Genomic DNA, 16453 nt, shown 5'->3' with positions numbered 1-16453 from the left:
CTCCAAAACTATTCTTGTAATAGTTTTTTTGTTAATTTAGAGGTAAAGTTAGTAATGTGCAAGTCATCCATAACTGCCCAATCATGCTTAAATGGTATGTGCCAGTTCATAGCAAAGCACTCTTGGATGGCTGCTCTTAGGAGGCCTACCTTCAACATTGTAAGCAATTATCTTAATCATTTGGAGTTGTCTTTTAAAAAACGGACATGCATATAGTAACAGCAGATGCATATCAGCTGTGTAAATATTTAAACTCTCCCTAAAAAGATGTCAGCATCGATATTTACATGTAAAACTATGTCATCCACTAAATTGTGCAATAGGCAATACCAGAAGCCGAAATCTTACAACCCAAATTTGACATCATTCTGTCCCTTGGATATTGATATGCCTCAAAGTTTGTATATGGGCTAATCTGTTCTATTCTACATGCGTTGATGGAGTGCCTGGCTACCCATGGGCATCCCAGCGCTGGCAAAGCGACACAGAAATCAATTGCAGCGTTCAGGGGGGCAGTCAGTTGTCAAATAGTGATACATTTAATAGTTTACGAAACCGGAGTTCATTGTCAGTGTGTCTCAGATTGAGGAGTTCCACAGTTTTGCTACATTGTAGCCTAAAGACCACTCACCATTTCTTGCTCTTCGAATGGATGGAACAGCAGCCACATGGGTATTGGAGGATTGGGGCTCTAATTGGTGCATAGGGGGAGAACGGAGGTCGGAGGATGGACATGCCTTGCAGTTGGAGTGCCCTATGAGAAATAGATTGAACCTTGCATTTGACCCACTGCCCAACAGGAAGCCAGAGGAGGGTAGCTAGAGCCCATCGGGCAGAGTTGTGTTTGGGGACATTAAGAAGGGCTCGGGCAAATGCTTTCTGCAATCATATAGTGCAGTCTCTTAATAGTTGTACATTGTGGCGACCAGCATAGAACGAAAGCTTCAAAGGTTTTCTCTATGAACTCCAACTTGGAGGTGAAAGAAGCTGCCTGATCACTTAGGCCACTAGTGTCTTGATGGTTGTTTTCAAATGAAAACCCATGTTCTCCTTTTGGGATTCTCATTAAATCTATTGAAAATCAAAAGCTGTGACAAATCAAAGAAGTGGTTATAGTCTCCAAGTCAAATCTAATTCTGATTGTGATGCAGGAAACCTCTCCCACTTGTGTGGCATGTTTTATCCTCTGTTATGCTCTTTTTGTAGGTCATACGTTCTATAATCCCACTGATGCCCTGTTAACCAGGAGCTCATAACTGAGATCATTTTAAGTAGTAATCTTGAGGTATTATGAAAAGTGCTACTACTATTATGCCCTCTGAAGGTAAAAGTGAACAAAACCCTATTTGTTATTATTCCCTGAATTACATTAAAAAACAGAACATTGGATATAAGGTGTCTCTGTTGACCCTCTATCCTGTTAGATGGTCACCATGTTCCTATATTCATTAGGTCCCCAAAATGGTCAGTGGCATTCTTTAGGCCCTATTCTAAATCAAACGTAACTACATGACTAAGTCTCCAACTGTGTATTGTGATGGTTGATCGTTTGATGCAAGCTAGGAATAAGAAAGTTGTAATAAGCAGTGAGTTGGTGTGACATAGGTTTACAAATTAGCCTCAAGGGTGGTGCCCCATTAACACTGTGCAGGTCTTCATCCACAGTTGTTACAAGGCTGTTGCACCTAAATATGTTTTCCAGCTTCTGGATGGTCATGTTAATTCTAGCTATATATGGGAACTAAGGAGTCTGTTTTAGCCATCTGTAGGCATTAATAGTACTTGCTAAGCTGTATCTAACATAAAGCTCATACTCACTAACTGAAAGCTCTACTGCAGTTGTGCCACAAAACAAGAATATAGCAGATTAAACACAAATGTAAGGCTTTCCCTCTTCTTTATCCAATCATACTACCAATTTATCTCAAGCTTTTTTGCCACTCTTGCAGGTTAATTGCCCTTTTGGCAGTTATTTGATGAAGGCATTGGTTCATAACGATGAGCTAGAGGTAATTGGGACGGGGATAATTAACCCTTCGGTTAACAACAATAAGACTTTTAGCATCCCACCACCAAAAAATTCAGAGCTCTGTGAAAATGCAGTTGCCTCTCACCTGATTGGCTGGGATGAAAAAAAAATAAAACCACAAAAAAAAACTGCTCCATTTTCTGTAATACGTCTCTTGTTCCTTTCTGCAGCAAAAGGTTCACACACTGTTGTATGAGCTCCTCCCTTATTTTTCAGTTAGATGGAAGCCCAAACAGCCCAAAACTAGATAAAATAGGCTTCTTTTTTTAAAGAAAATCACACCATAAGAAACAACTTAAAGGTTCTTAGTGTTCTAGATGGTTTGGAAAGGAACAGTGTTAAAAAATTTAACATTATGCTCCTTCAAGAGACAAAACTAAATAAGGCCCAAATATCTATCTCGAAAAAGAAATCGAGAGTCAGCAGAGATCCATCTAAACTAAATCCAGAACGTCAAAAGTAAAGGAAAGTTTTAGTGTGCATCTGAACCTATGTAGTTAAAGTGCATATCTTAGTTAATAGCCATAAAGAAATAGACTGATTGTTGGAGATTCAACATGCATACCACGTTCAGATATGTCTTACTACATACAAGAGGCAGTGGGAACAGGGGAACTGAATGGTTGTGCTAATGCATTGGGGGGCCCACGGTGTAATGTTGAAAACAACATAAGGTCTTCAGTTGAGGGGCATCTTCGACTCCCACAGCTCTCCCTAGTTAGATCAGTGTTCCCAACAGATACCAAAGTGATGGTTGAGCTGGCAGCCACAGAATGCCCCCTTTATAGGTCGGTAACTCATTTGATGGATTCGGCAAAGGGGCCACTGTGATTGACTGACCATCTTTTACCATTACAAGTAGCCTCTCAATTACGATGAGGCTGTTAAGAACCTTTGGTAAATCATGCATAGTTATGGCACTTCCCTCCCCCCCCCCCCCAAGTTATTTACCTTTTGTCTCGTATATTCTTTCGCGGTCTTCTACTTCTTGTGCCCATCCGTATTGTCGTTTTTCTCTTGACTGCTCACATTTTCTCATGCTTTGCTTACCTTAGAACCGTAAGGGTAATCCATAGGCACTGTGGACTTTAAACTATATGGCTCCTGAGTGTCATGCTTAGAGCTGTTTTAAAAAATATATATATATATATGAAAGCTGGAATTGTTATCTGCGCTCCTCCTCACTCCCACACAACCAGTAGCGGCCCCATCGGAATTATAAAAACAGCTGCAATCTCTGTGTGAAGGCCAAGGGGAGAATGGCAAATTACTAGAATGGTGACCAGCACTTGAAAGTTTCCAAGGTAACTTTCCGTTTTCTTAGTGGCCTCTCATCATCCAACTCTTAGGTGGCTGGATTTTCCACAGTCCCGGAGTTACAAGTGCCCCGGCTATGGTAACTTCTGGGAATGAGAAACTCCAGTCCATTTTCTGCAGCACTTGCAATGAGGGCCCAACACAATGTGATTATACTTAAATAAGATCGGACCTGTATCTTTGTGGTCCCATGATATAAGAGTCCAGCTTTACTGAGCCATCTGCATTTTGAAGCAGTGCAATATGCTGGCCACTTGGTGGGAAGTTTCCTGCTATCACTCCTCTATATATATATTCCTGCATTGGTGCTTGGTTCTTACAACCCAGGTGTTCCATTTTACAAGTGAATTACTTCTAACTCATTTTGATTACTTTCCCCTGAGAATAGCCCTGTTGACCCTCTTGAAGATTGCCACAAAAGCCAAGAAGCAGGCATATAGCCTGCCACCTGGAGTCCCAATGGCAGTTTGGCCTAAGATTTTGAGTGAAAAAACAATTATTCACTTTTTCGCACCAACGCCTGAATCCAGCTTGGTTAGAAGAGTAAGATTTTGACCACCTTCATCCACAGGTCTTATTCTTCCAACAAGCTTTGTATGTTCAGGCGTCCATATCTATAAGAGTAGTCAAGTGATAGCTTTTAGTACTATTGATATTAACTTTCTTAAAAGTGGATGAAAAACTGACCAGTGCCATGAACTCAGGCTATTTCTATAGTTTTGTCTGTGTGCATGTGCATATGAATGCCAGTCTGCATCTCCTTGTGATATGTCATACTAGGTCATTGGTAGAACTGATGTTTGCGGGCAAGATGTTTTGACAGGTGTGGCAGAGTGGAGGCCATTGTGGGTAAGGCATATGGGCATATTGTGTTAAGTCGGTGTAACTTGGCATTTTTGGGGGTTCAACACAGTGGGTGTGATCATGGAAGGGTGTTTGCAGGTGGAATGCAGTCAGTGTGATTGTGTTTATTTGGTATTTTCCCTGTTTTTGTCACCTATTTAATGTTTTCATAAAATTAACCAAACACTGTTGTCGCTTCTCGAAAGTAATGAGAGAAAGCCTTCTATTGTGTTAATGTTTGTCTGCTTGATTCTTCGTTTCACCGCAGGTCTGTCCATTTAGTCTGCGTGTGGTCAGCTTTGTGGGAATAACATACTTATTGCCTCAGGAGGAGCACCCCTTATGTCACCCCACCGTGGACAGGTAGGCATCTCTCATATCAGAAAATGTCACAGGGAACATCACATTGATTTTACTTATGAAACATGAAGGAATGGAAAATTGGAATGATTAAATCAGGAGACAGTGGCAGTGATTGACATTTGGAGATTTCTTCTGTGTTTGGTTATACTGTGGAATTTGGTGTTTGAAATAATAAGACAAGCAAAGGTTTGGGGATCATTTATGTAATGAGACTGTGCTGCAGGAATGGGAAGTAATAGAAGGTTTGAGAACTAAGAAAAATTTAGTTTGTGGCTAGTTCAAAGTTATTTTGGAGAATAAGGGACTGAGTGAAAGTTCCAGGGCAGGAAACAAGGGGTGGAAAAGAAGAGGGAACCTTGATTTGAGTTTTGGAGATGGATAATTGCTAGGTATGGTAATGTCAGTTGGCTGAATGTGCCATAGGACAACAGTTTTGTGGAAGTTTTGAAGGAAATAAAGGACGAGGGTAATTGGTATATTGGGTATAATTAAGTAGCAAATAGGGCAAGTGAGTTTTTACCAGTGGTTATGTGGGGGTTATATTTGAAAACGTGTTGGCTTTTGGCAACGTAGGCAATGTCTGTGGAGACCCCTGGAATAGCATATGAAGTAATTAATCGATGGTTCAGATTTCCGAGTTGGTAGATCACTTGGGAAACTGGGAACTATTAAGTGGGATACTAAATGACTAGGGATAATTGATTGATAAATAACTTGGAGCAGTGGTTCCAACCTGTGGTCTGGGGACCCCTGGGGCCAGTGAAGACTCCTCAGGGGGTCCGCGACTGCTTCGAAAATTAAATAATAACAGATTAGGACCCCAGCTTTTAAGACTCAGATTCCATTAATGATCTAGTGGTGGTCCCCGGGTTCCAGTAATGATAAGGTGGGGGTCCACAGAAATCAAAATGTTGGGAACCACTGACTTGAAGTATTTGGCTGGAAATAGGGGTTTTGGAGATTGGTCCAATTATTATTATTTTTTATATTTGAGGATGTAACGAATAGATAAAATTAAATCTTTGAATGTTGGTGGACTTGGTTGATTGAGATTTGAGGGAGGATGTTGGGAGACGGAAAGCTGATAGTGGAACTAGGATGCGTAGGAAATGTTTTGAGTTCATTGATTTTTGTTTGCCAAAAACTGGCATATCAAAACAGGTGCAGAGTAAACTGGTAGAATAGTAAAAGAAAAAATATTAAATGTTTTGAAAAATATTTCTGTAGCAGAGATTGCTAGTTTGAGATTTGAGTAATTTTTAAGATGTTGGAATCATTTATGTGGTGTTTGAGAAGTTGAAGGTTCATCCCCAGATCAAACATAGGCTGCAGTCAGGGATTGCTATGTGATTTAGTTCATTCTTTTAATATGCAAAGAGCACGTAAGTCATCCCAGCTTATTTTGGACTTGTTTCTAAATTATTGCAGTTTTTTGTTGTTCTCAAACAGCATAAAATTGGTAGTGTTTGACATCTAGACACAGCATGCATTGTAATCTAAAGAAAACCTATATTTCCTTGCTTCTTTTAGGGCATTGAAGTCATGTGGACTTGGAGGAACACCCCATGTCAAGATTGTGGTGGAATGGGACAGGGAAACCAAGGAGTAGTGAGTAACTAACTTGAAATAATGTGGAACAAAAGTCCCTGGATCTGAGTGACTGAATCGTGGAAGTAGAAGTACTGTGTTCCTAAAGCCTAGGTAACTGCTTGCAGAAAGAGATTTTTTCACCCAGAGCATGGTCTTTATGGATGGCCTTGTTTGCTGTAGAGCAGCATGTGGTTGTGAGGTTTCCTTTACATTTTAGGGATCTCGAGTCTGAAGCCTGAGAGGCTTTGTAACCAATACATGTGGAGAGGGAGTGACTGAAAATGTGCAAGAAGAATGGGGCATACGAGCAGAAGCCAGAGAAGTAGGTGGATTGAATCTCTGCTGTTGGGGCTGGAAGTGAAGGTGTGGTGTGCCTAAAGCTGAAATTTGGAGCTCTGTGCTTTATCCCCCACAAAAAATAAAGATCCCTCTCTCATCCAGTTGTCTGCTTTTTTTAATAAATCACTCTTTCCCTCTGTTTATCCATATTCTCTAGGTTTTTGCATGCTCTTTACTTATCTCTCTGTCCGTCTCCTACTAACCTTTATTCTTCTCTTATATTTAGTTTGTTTGGAAACACTGAAGACGAGTATGTCCCAGACTCTGAGAGCGTTCGGCTGCAGCGGGAGCTTCACCATCAGCCACAGACCTGCACCCTGTCACAGTGTTTCCAACTCTACACCAAAGAGGAACAGGTAGCATTTGTATAGGGAATCTAAACAGTGAAGGGTTACAGACTTGTAGAGAAACTAGCACAATTCATAACATAACTCAAAATGTGAAATATGATAGAGACATCTAGTTGCATAGTCTTACCTTTCGAACTTACCTCAGGCGTTAGTCTGGATCTGGAGATTTTTCTCTGGCAGTACTCCTGTGTGTTGTTAGGTGCCATCGATCGGCTCCGCGTCCATCGTATGCGCCAGATATGACATGACGTTGTAGGTCTTATACAGGCGTCACCCTGGTGCACGGACGTCATTTTTTTTTGTTCTGCGCCAGACAGCCCTGATCTGAAGAGGGCTACCCCTTAATCATCTTTTGACTGGCCTTTTCTGACTTTTTATCAAAGATTTTCGAGGAGTTAACCCCTGGTGCTCAAGGGATGTCATCTGGGAAGACCGAATTCAAGCCTTGCGGGTCCTGTCATTGGATGATGTCCGTGATGGATCCGTACCTCGTGTGCCTTTGGTGTGACCACAACTGCCATGCTCTCAGTGTCGGACCATACATCTAAAGGCTTTGAGGCGGGGTCCTTGAAGCTGATGGAGGCGCGATACTCGACTCCGTGCAAGTTACGGTCTCAGTTGAGAGGAAGGTCTTGGCAATCAGGAAAACCAAGACACAAGGAGAAGTCGAAGAAAGTGAAATGTTCTTTGACTTATCCTTGTCCTTAATCCGACGAGGGACTGTCATTGTTCTAGGTCTTCCTCTGTGGAGCCAGCATCTGGGCCGACTCCACACCTCCTCGAAATGCTCTTCATTTTTGGGTAGTCTGGCACTTCTGGGTGTGTCTTTAGGTCCGCGGAGTTGGAAGGGGTCCCTTCGAGTTCTGTGCTGGTGGCTTCGGGCTTGACTCAGAAGGGCACCCATGGATCCACGCTTGGATCCGGGACGGCATTGGTTGTACCAGCTCAATCTTTCCCGGCTCTTCCAGTACAGTCACCATTCTCATAGCTGACTCTGAAACAGAGCCGGATGAGCGCCTTACAATGCCGTCAGGAGCCGTTCCTCCCATGTCAGATCTTGAGACTTTTTCCTATGGGTTAGGTTACGATGAGGAATGGTAAGGGTGGCTAGACCCTTTGGAATACCAGCTCCAAGATCCTATGGACTGGCATACGGACTTCGGTGAAGCCAGTGGACTGGATACCTCCCTAGATAGTGGCATACTTTCTACCCTGCCGTGGCTATGGAGGAGTGTGCTTCTTATTCTGTGGTGGTGTGAAGAGCAGCTGTGGTCCTGGACCTTGAGTTGCCTTTGGTAGTAGTCAGGCCTTACCTCCTAACAGAGATGCATCAACCTGGAGCTTCATCCTCCGAACCCCTGCTCCTCTTCAATGAAGCCCTTACAGATGTCCTACTGGGTACCTTGTCCAAACCCAGCACAAGGGCTCCTGTGAACAGGACAATTGCCCACTGCCATTGCCCTGCTCTGGGTGACCCAAGTTTCCTTATGCAACACCCCACCCTTGATAGCTTGGTTATCCAAGCCTCCACCTTCAATGGAATGTTCCCTTCCGCACCCCTGGATAAGGAATCGAAGAGGCTGGAAGCACATGGGAAGAAGGTGTTTTCTTCTGCCAGCCTGGCATTGCTGTCCGTGAACATCACATGTCTTTTGGGCTGTTACTCCCACACGCTGCAGCTTACGATTGCGCAAGTGCTGCCACAGGTCCTGGAGGAGGTCCGGGCTGTAGTTTCCCAAGCAGTTGCTAATGAGAGAGGCAGCAAAGTTCACAATCAGATGTGGACTGGACATGACAGACTCGCTGGACAGAGCGGTTTCATTGATATTGACCTGAAGGCACCACACCTGGTTGAGAACGTCTGCCTTTTTGGGGGATCTCCAAGCTAATCTTATGGACATGCCTTTTGATGGCACCCATTCCTTCGGAGAAAAAGCAGACTTGGTGCTCGAAAGCTTCAAGGATTTTTGTGTTAGTGCCAAGTCTTTGGGCCTCCCGGCGGGACCTTGCCCCTCTATCTGCTTTTCGCCCCTTTCGTGGCAACAGAAGGGGCACCCAACCGCATTTCTTTTGTCTATCCACCGTGCAGCACATGCTGCCGAGCCTTTGCATGGCTGGGGACATGGGTTCCACTGACCTTGTGGATCAGAGAGCCAGCAGTCCAGCCACCCCCAACCCCACAAAAGCCTCCAAACCTTCCTAGTCTGACTCTTCCCCACCAGGGACCGGTCTGAGGCAGGATCTGCCATCACCTGCTCTGCTGACAGTCCATCACGTCAGACAGACTCCTGCGATCGGATGACGGAGGATCACTTGGCACTTCTCTGCGAGTATGTTACGGCTTGGCCAAGGGAGCCATAGAGAGTCCCTGGGCCAAAAGTAGGTTGAGGTTGCTATTCCCACTATTTTCTGGTGCCCAAAGAGGACTAAGGCCTCCATCCTATCCTAAAGCTTCGGTTGCTCAATCGCTTCCTCAGGAAGGAGAAGCTTAAAATGCACACTGTGGCTCTGGTTTTATCTTCCCTGGACTCAGGAGACTGGATGGTAGTGTTAGACTTGCAGGACGCTGATTTCTGTATTCCCGTCCTGTCTGCCCAAAGACGTTACTTGAGGTTCACGGTGGGCCACAAACACTTTTCAGTTCACTGTGCTCCTCTTTGGCCTTACCAGCACCCCTCGGGTGTTCACCAAGGTGATGGCAGTGGCTGCAGCTCATCTGTGCAGATCAGGGGTTTTCAGTCTTCTCCCTGTCTCGACAACTGGCTGTTGGAGGCGGGCTCACCGCAGGCTGTCATCTCCCACCTCCATATTATGGTGGACCTCCTGCATTCGCTGGGGTTCATTATAAAGGTGCTGAAGTCACACCTCTCAGACGCTCACTTTCATCGAAGCTGATCTGGACACATTGCATTTTCAGACTTACCTCCAGAGCGGGGAGTTCAGGATATACAGGCTATGATACCGATGTTTCAGCCTGTAGCCTAAATTTTGTTGAGAATGACTGAGGCTGCTGGGCCTCATGGCCTCCTACATCCTGCTAGTGACACATGCCAGATGGTATATGCGGGCTCTGCAGTGGAACCTGAAGTTCCAGTGGACGCAGCATCAGGGGAATCTCTTCAACGTGGTCCAGTTCTCGGATGGAACTGAACGAGATCTGCAGTACAGGCTACCGAACTGCAATTGGATCAGAGGCAGATACCTCTCCCTTCCCCCAACCAGATCTGACAGTAGTGACAGATGCGTCACTTCTTGGCTGGGGTGGCCATCTGGGAGAGCCGCAGATCAGAAGCATCTGGCCTGTGGCGGAATCCACATCAACCTGTTGGAGCTACGTGCGATCAGACTAGCATTGAAAGCATTTCTTCCCTTTCTCATGGGAAAGTTAGTTTAGGTGTTCATGGGCAAGACCACCGCCATGTGGAACTACAACAATCAAGGCGGAGTGGAGTCCACCGCCATGTGGAACTACAACAAGCAGGGCGGAGTGGAGTCGTGGACCCTTTGTCAAGAGGCTCTGTGCCTCTGGATGAGGCTGGAAAAACAGGGCATTTTCCAGGTGGTTCAACATCTGGTGGGCTCTTTGCGCGCTAGAGCAGATGAGCTAACAATGCTTAGTTGATCATGAATGGTGTCTACTTTCTGTGATAATTCAAGGCCTCTTTCAGCAGTGGTGAAAGCCTTGGTTGGATCTGTTCACCTCTGCAGTGAATGCTCAATATCAGCAGTATTGCACATTAGAGTTTCCAAGGCCGCAATTGCTCGGCAACGCTTTTCGTCTCATGTTGAACTCAGGCCTCCTGTATGTCTTTCTGCCCATACATCTTCTGCATAGAGTTATCAAGAAGATCAAGAATGACTGGGCCCAAGCCATCCTTGTGGCTCTAGAATGGGCATGGAGAGCCTAGTATACTGAGCTACTGAGCATGGCCATTGATCCTCCGATCAGACTCCCCCTTTGAGAGTATTTTTCTGTCACAGCAGCGGGGGAGTATTCTCCACTCGAACCTGTCCAGGCCCTGCCTTCGTGCGTGGAAATTGAGCGGTGTCAGTTGACAGCTTTTGACCTTCCACCAAAAGTCTCTAACGTAATCTTGGCTGCCCTCCACCAAAACAGTATACGCCAGTCATTGGAATACATTTGTGGCATGGTGCACAGACAAGTCTGACCTCCTTTCTGTCTGAGGACCTACTGTTTATCCTTTCTGTGGCCCAGCAGGACTGTGCAGTGGTTACGCTCAAAGGTTACTTATCTGCTATTTCTGTGTATTCAAGGTTGTCTGATCAACCTTCTTTGTTCGAGTCTCCTGTTAATAGGTTCCTCAAAGTTCTTACTCGTATCTTTCCTCCATCCCCATTCATTATGCCCCAATGTGATTTGAATTTGGTTCCGACATTCATGATGTGCACTCCTTTTGAGCCTCTCCACAACTGTCCTCTCGGCTTGTCATGTTGAAAACAGCCTTCTTTGTGACCATTACATCTGTCCCCAGGCTGAGTGAGCTGCCGGCATTGTCATCTAAGCCACCCTAACTGCCCATCTAGCCTGACAGTGGTGCTACACACTAGGGCTTCCTTTTTGCTAAAAGTAGTTACGCCCTCTCATGTCGGCCAATCCATCACCTTGCCTACTTTTCACACACCCCCACATCCTTCTACGGAAGAGAAGACTCCACCGCCTGGACCCAAAAAGAGTGTTGCCATTCTTCCTTGATCATACAGAAGAGGTCCAGGGGTATGATGAACCCTTTGTCGGTAATGTGTGGTGCGAAGAAAGGCCGGGCAGTGCAGAAGTGGACCATCTCCTGAGGGGTCGTACTCTGCATTATAATCTGCTACGTACTGGCCAAGAAGCAACTACCTGAAGGTTTGCATGCTCATTCTACCAGAGCTACATCTGTGACCTCTCAGCACACGAAGTTCCAGTACTTGACATCTGTCAGGTGTCAACATGGGCATCTCTGCACACATTTACCAAACATTACTACCTGGGCAGTCAGGTCCGTAGGGATGGGTACTTCGCCTTTTTGGCCCTGCAAGACTTTATAGTTCGCAGACCCACCTCCGGGGATGATATTGCTTGGTTAACTATTCAAAGGTAAGGAATCTGCAACTAGATGTCTCTATCAGATGGAGAAGTTACTTCCCTTCGGTAATGCCTTACCTGGTAGAGACAATATCTAGTTGCAGATTCCTTACCGAAGCAAAACACAAATGCTGTAGGATAGCGTAACAGGATGGACGGAATGCGGAACCAATCAAACATTCACCCCCAGTCACAGATCTGGGTTTAATCCATCCATCCATTTTGCTCACCATGCCACCCCAGTTTGAACCCAGCCATATGCAAATCAGTCTTGACCCTGTTCCTTAAGGGAACAGTCCAGCCCGAACTGCCAGGCCAGGTTCTCCCTGGACCGGAAACAAGCATCCTGGGACCGGTTTCAGGGTTTCCCCCCTCATCAGCCAGGCTAGCTTGAATCCAGTGGCACAGTGAGCCCGGGACCCACGTCTGGGCATACCCGGCGCACTTAGGGCGGCAAAAGCAAAGCAAAACACAAACGCTGTGGGTTACCGACCCACCCATCCTCCCTGCTCTGCAAACAGATTTCTAGGAACAACTACTTCCCCTGCACTCCTGGTGTGGAAGGTCATGAAAAGAAACTGACTCCAGTTCGCCGGGGTGGTGCCTATATAGGACCCGCGCCGCCATATCTGGCCTGGCGATGCTGCTGACTGACATGAAGTCGATCGACGCCCTTTAATGGTGCACAGGCATACTGCTCGAGAAACATCTCCGGATCCAGACTAACACTTGGAGGAAGTTCTAAGGTAAGGAATCTGCAACTAGATATTGTCTCTACCAGATGAAGTGTTACCGAGGTAGGTAGCTTGCTACTTTGAACCATTGCCAGACTTTTCATGAGACTAGACCCTGAAAAGGATTAAAAACTTATGTCATGTAAACACCCCAAAAAATATTTTGCTAAATGAAATCTTGCAGTAGCATTGATGATGGCTATGCACATTTGTGGCCTGTACCATCCTATCTGTTGGGAAACAACCAGGAATTGCAGTGATGCAATTAACTGTTGTTTTATCATCAAGGAATTTTTCATAACCCAGTAGTCACGATGGGTTAAACTTAAAATTGTTATGGAGTTTTTTTTTTTTATCCAATCCATGTGCTTGCACAGAGGAATTTATGGATAAAGCATCCATAAAGCCTATAAATGTTATTTGCATGATAGCAAGATGTTTCTAGCAAAGTCAAAGAAAAGTTTTCGTTCCAGAATCACATTTTGTAGTTCTTTACGTAATGATGTAGCTTGCCCAATCCAAGACCAATCTATATCCCAGACGGCTTCCACCTAAAAAGTGTGCCATCATGGATTTGGGTCAATAGTTGGATGTTTCAACTATTAGCTGTGGCAGTCTGACTGCTCTTGGTTGCTGTTTCCTAATGCCTGGTGCAGCAACCATTTATCTTTAATTGTGATATGGATATTTGCTTTTCTGAGGTAAATATGCCCAGGATTAGGTTTTCCAGACCCGCTGGCAATAACTGCAGGCTCAATGCCATCTAGAGACAGGAAACCGGACTTGGTGGACTGTAGGCCATTAACCAACTAAGCATTAAATGAGTAGGCTATCATTAAAACTAATGTCCTATTCTAGCTGTTAAGTGTGTAGTTGTAGCTATAAAAATGGACAAAACAGTGGCAATAAAATTTATATCAAAAATATTTAAAGGAATTCCAACATTGTAAGCATTTTAGAGCGTTGTTCCTTGGAAAAGATGGATTTAGTATATTTCCTCCAACCATCCACGCTTGGGTCTAGCTAAACTGTTTTAGCACCAAAAGGGCCTGTAGGACTTTCTAAGGTGGCTTCTCACCAGCATACCTTAGAGACACATTTGAAGTGATATTCTGTTGAAGAAGGTAATTGTCTATCTCTGCACAGATTAGCTTTCTGCCCCAGCAATACCATTGACCAGGCTCGGTCTGACATGCCTTATTGCTGGGGACTCCACAAATGGGGATTACAGATTGTGTTTATTCAATACTCAGTCTCCAATGAAGTCAAACATTTCTCTCAGCCTTGTACTTGTCTGCACCCAACTTAAATACACTTTATCAATTATTTTGATTAGGGCAGGCCTCACTTCAAATTATGTCCAAAGCAAGACTTAACATATTAATATTGTTACATCTTTACTCAATTCTGTAAAACTGTATAAACCGTTTGAATACACATATGTGAACAACTGACAGACTATCAAACTGTCATAAAGCAAATGTCATACTTTACACGTGCAAATAACACAATGCAGTATACATAATAAGAAATGCACCCTCAAAATAGATATATTAAATGCAGTGGGGGAGTCCGTAAGAAGAAATAACGGAGATTGTCATCTGGCTTGAGTTGCCACCTCTGCTGAGCAGGCTGTTGCATTCTAGCACTGGTTAGTCTCCTTTTGCCCGCATTGTCATGCAGGATCTCATCCCCTTCAGTTTGTGTTCTGTCACGAAGTCCCTTTGCTCCTCATGTTCTGGTGCGGTCTGTGCTCTCACGTTTTGTGCAGGGGCTCCTTTCTTCATGTTCTGGTGCAGCAACCTCTCCTCAACTTGCTATGTGACGTGGTCGTCCACCTTCTGCTCATGCTGGGGTGCAGTGGACTTCTTTATTTATTTATTTTTCTCCTTTTTTGCTTTATGGCACAAGAGCCCTTCTACTTGGATCCTGGCTCCACACCCTTCTCCCTTTACTCACACTTTGGAAGCATCAGACTCCTCTGACTTTTTGCTATATCTACCTAGTATGCTTAAATGGCCATCATACTACCTAGCTGTGTTCTTCTGCTTGCCTTTGGGTGCACCTGCTCCATTTCACATGCATCCTGATGAGCATTAACCTCCTCAGTTCACTCTGTTTGGATTGGACCACGTTCCCACTGTTTGTGCCACTTCTGCTATCTTGCCTTCTTGCAAACTGGCTGATCTCTGCTGTCTGACTGCCAAAACCCACCTCAGTTGTGTGTCCGACTGTCCACACAGCTTTGTTTTTCATTGTTTACTCTTTGACCTTTTATGGCACCTTCAACATCTAGTGTGGAAACTGTTGTCTCACTGCTTTTTTCATCCTTGTCAGGTTGGTCTTTCTTCTTCTTGTCTGGATGGCTGGTAGTCCTCCTGTATGACGTTTTAAGCTAAATATGTAGCATTTCTCTCATACTATTGTTTGGCGTATTTCCAGCTTGCTCCAGATGATGCTTGGCGTTGCCCTCATTGTAAACAGTTGCAGCAAGGAAGCATTAGACTGAGCCTTTGGACTTTGCCCGATGTCCTCATCATTCATCTGAAGAGATTCCGACAGGTAGGCAATGAAGCAATAAGGCCATTTCCAATGAAGTGGGAGCATTTTTTTGCAATGCCCTGGAATCAGTTGTTGTATGCTACAGATGAAAGATAATAAAATCTGTCTGGGTTCTTGCAAAATGTGAGAACATTTAAAGCATTTTCGGGCAGGTATGGAGAAAAAATGGTATGTGGAGGTACACGTTCCCAATTTAGTTTTGTTGTGCTATAATCTAGTTAGGTTAATCTCCATGATAAACTCCATCTAAGGCTCCGTCCTGGGGTAAGATGTTATCTGGGGCCAAACTGAAGCAAGGGTGGCTTCGATTGATGCCAACTAATAATTTGGGAATGTCACCTAAAAACGTGGGGTATTCAGGTGCAATCTTAGCCTGCCTGTAGTCCTTTAAAAGACTTAACTACAAACTGGTTCAAAGTTGTAAGAACCTCCTTCAGACAATGCCTTGTTTTTTTAAGCTATTAGCATCCTCTAAGATGGGCCTTGAGGGTACATACCTCCGTAGATATGCAAAACAAATTGTCCCGGATTCCAAATTGTGGTTGACTTGACCGCTAAGACGCCAAAGAACCTATGGCCAGTTGTTATAATAACTTGCTTTTTATGTTGAAGTAGCTAGAGCTGTTTTGCACATTGATGCACAGTCATTAACAGTTGCTAATGATACCCATTCAGTTGATTAAAGTCTGAGCCAGTCCCACTCAGAATTCACTGTCAATCTACAGTTCAAACACAGCAGCAGAGTTGGAGGTCCTCTGAGAGGCTGTACCCTGAAAGAGATCTCCAAGATGTAGCAGTTGAAGGCCCTTTGAGAGACTGGAATCAGTCTTCGGTTGTTTTAGCCAGTGTAGGAAGTCGGGGGGTTTTGGGGGCATCTGAAGCCTTGCTTTCCAGTGAAAGCTGTTGGTGTTGTTTTAGGAGTTGGCATATGCTACCTGGTGGGTGAGATGCAATCCACAGCTCTGCTGGCAGGTGAGAAGCCTGAGGCTGTTTTGAGAAATGTGATGCCATCTCATGCCCTTTTGGGAGGCAGGATTCTGTTGTAGGCCTCAGGCAGTGGTGTGCAGCCAGAGGGGGGGGAGAGAGGACTGAGGGTGGTGTGGTGGGTAGCATTTTAGATGATTTGAGTCCTTTGCGTTTTTGAGTTGTTGCCCACAGCACTCCGACACTTGAGCTGTCTAACACCCTCTTTTTAAACTTTGTGGTGGCTAAAAGAGAGCTCTCTTACTAGGATGTCTAT

General features: G+C 44.7%; 1 protein-coding gene across 1 annotated transcript in view; it reads left to right on the top strand.

Moving 5' to 3' along the window:
- USP31 (ubiquitin specific peptidase 31) overlaps window positions 1-16453 on the top strand; it is a 175872-nt gene that overhangs the window by 104615 nt on the left and 54804 nt on the right. The window contains exons 9-12 of the mRNA XM_069209665.1: window positions 4458-4552; window positions 6083-6160; window positions 6708-6837; window positions 15094-15213. Of these exons, the coding sequence (XP_069065766.1) occupies window positions 4458-4552; window positions 6083-6160; window positions 6708-6837; window positions 15094-15213 (423 nt within the window). The remainder of the gene's footprint in view (window positions 1-4457; window positions 4553-6082; window positions 6161-6707; window positions 6838-15093; window positions 15214-16453) is intronic.

This window comes from Pleurodeles waltl, chromosome 10 (assembly GCF_031143425.1).
Source record: "Pleurodeles waltl isolate 20211129_DDA chromosome 10, aPleWal1.hap1.20221129, whole genome shotgun sequence".
NCBI classification, from domain to species: domain Eukaryota; kingdom Metazoa; phylum Chordata; class Amphibia; order Caudata; family Salamandridae; genus Pleurodeles; species Pleurodeles waltl.
The sequence above is the reverse complement of the archived record's forward strand: the minus strand, read 5'-3'. Positions and strand labels throughout refer to the sequence as shown.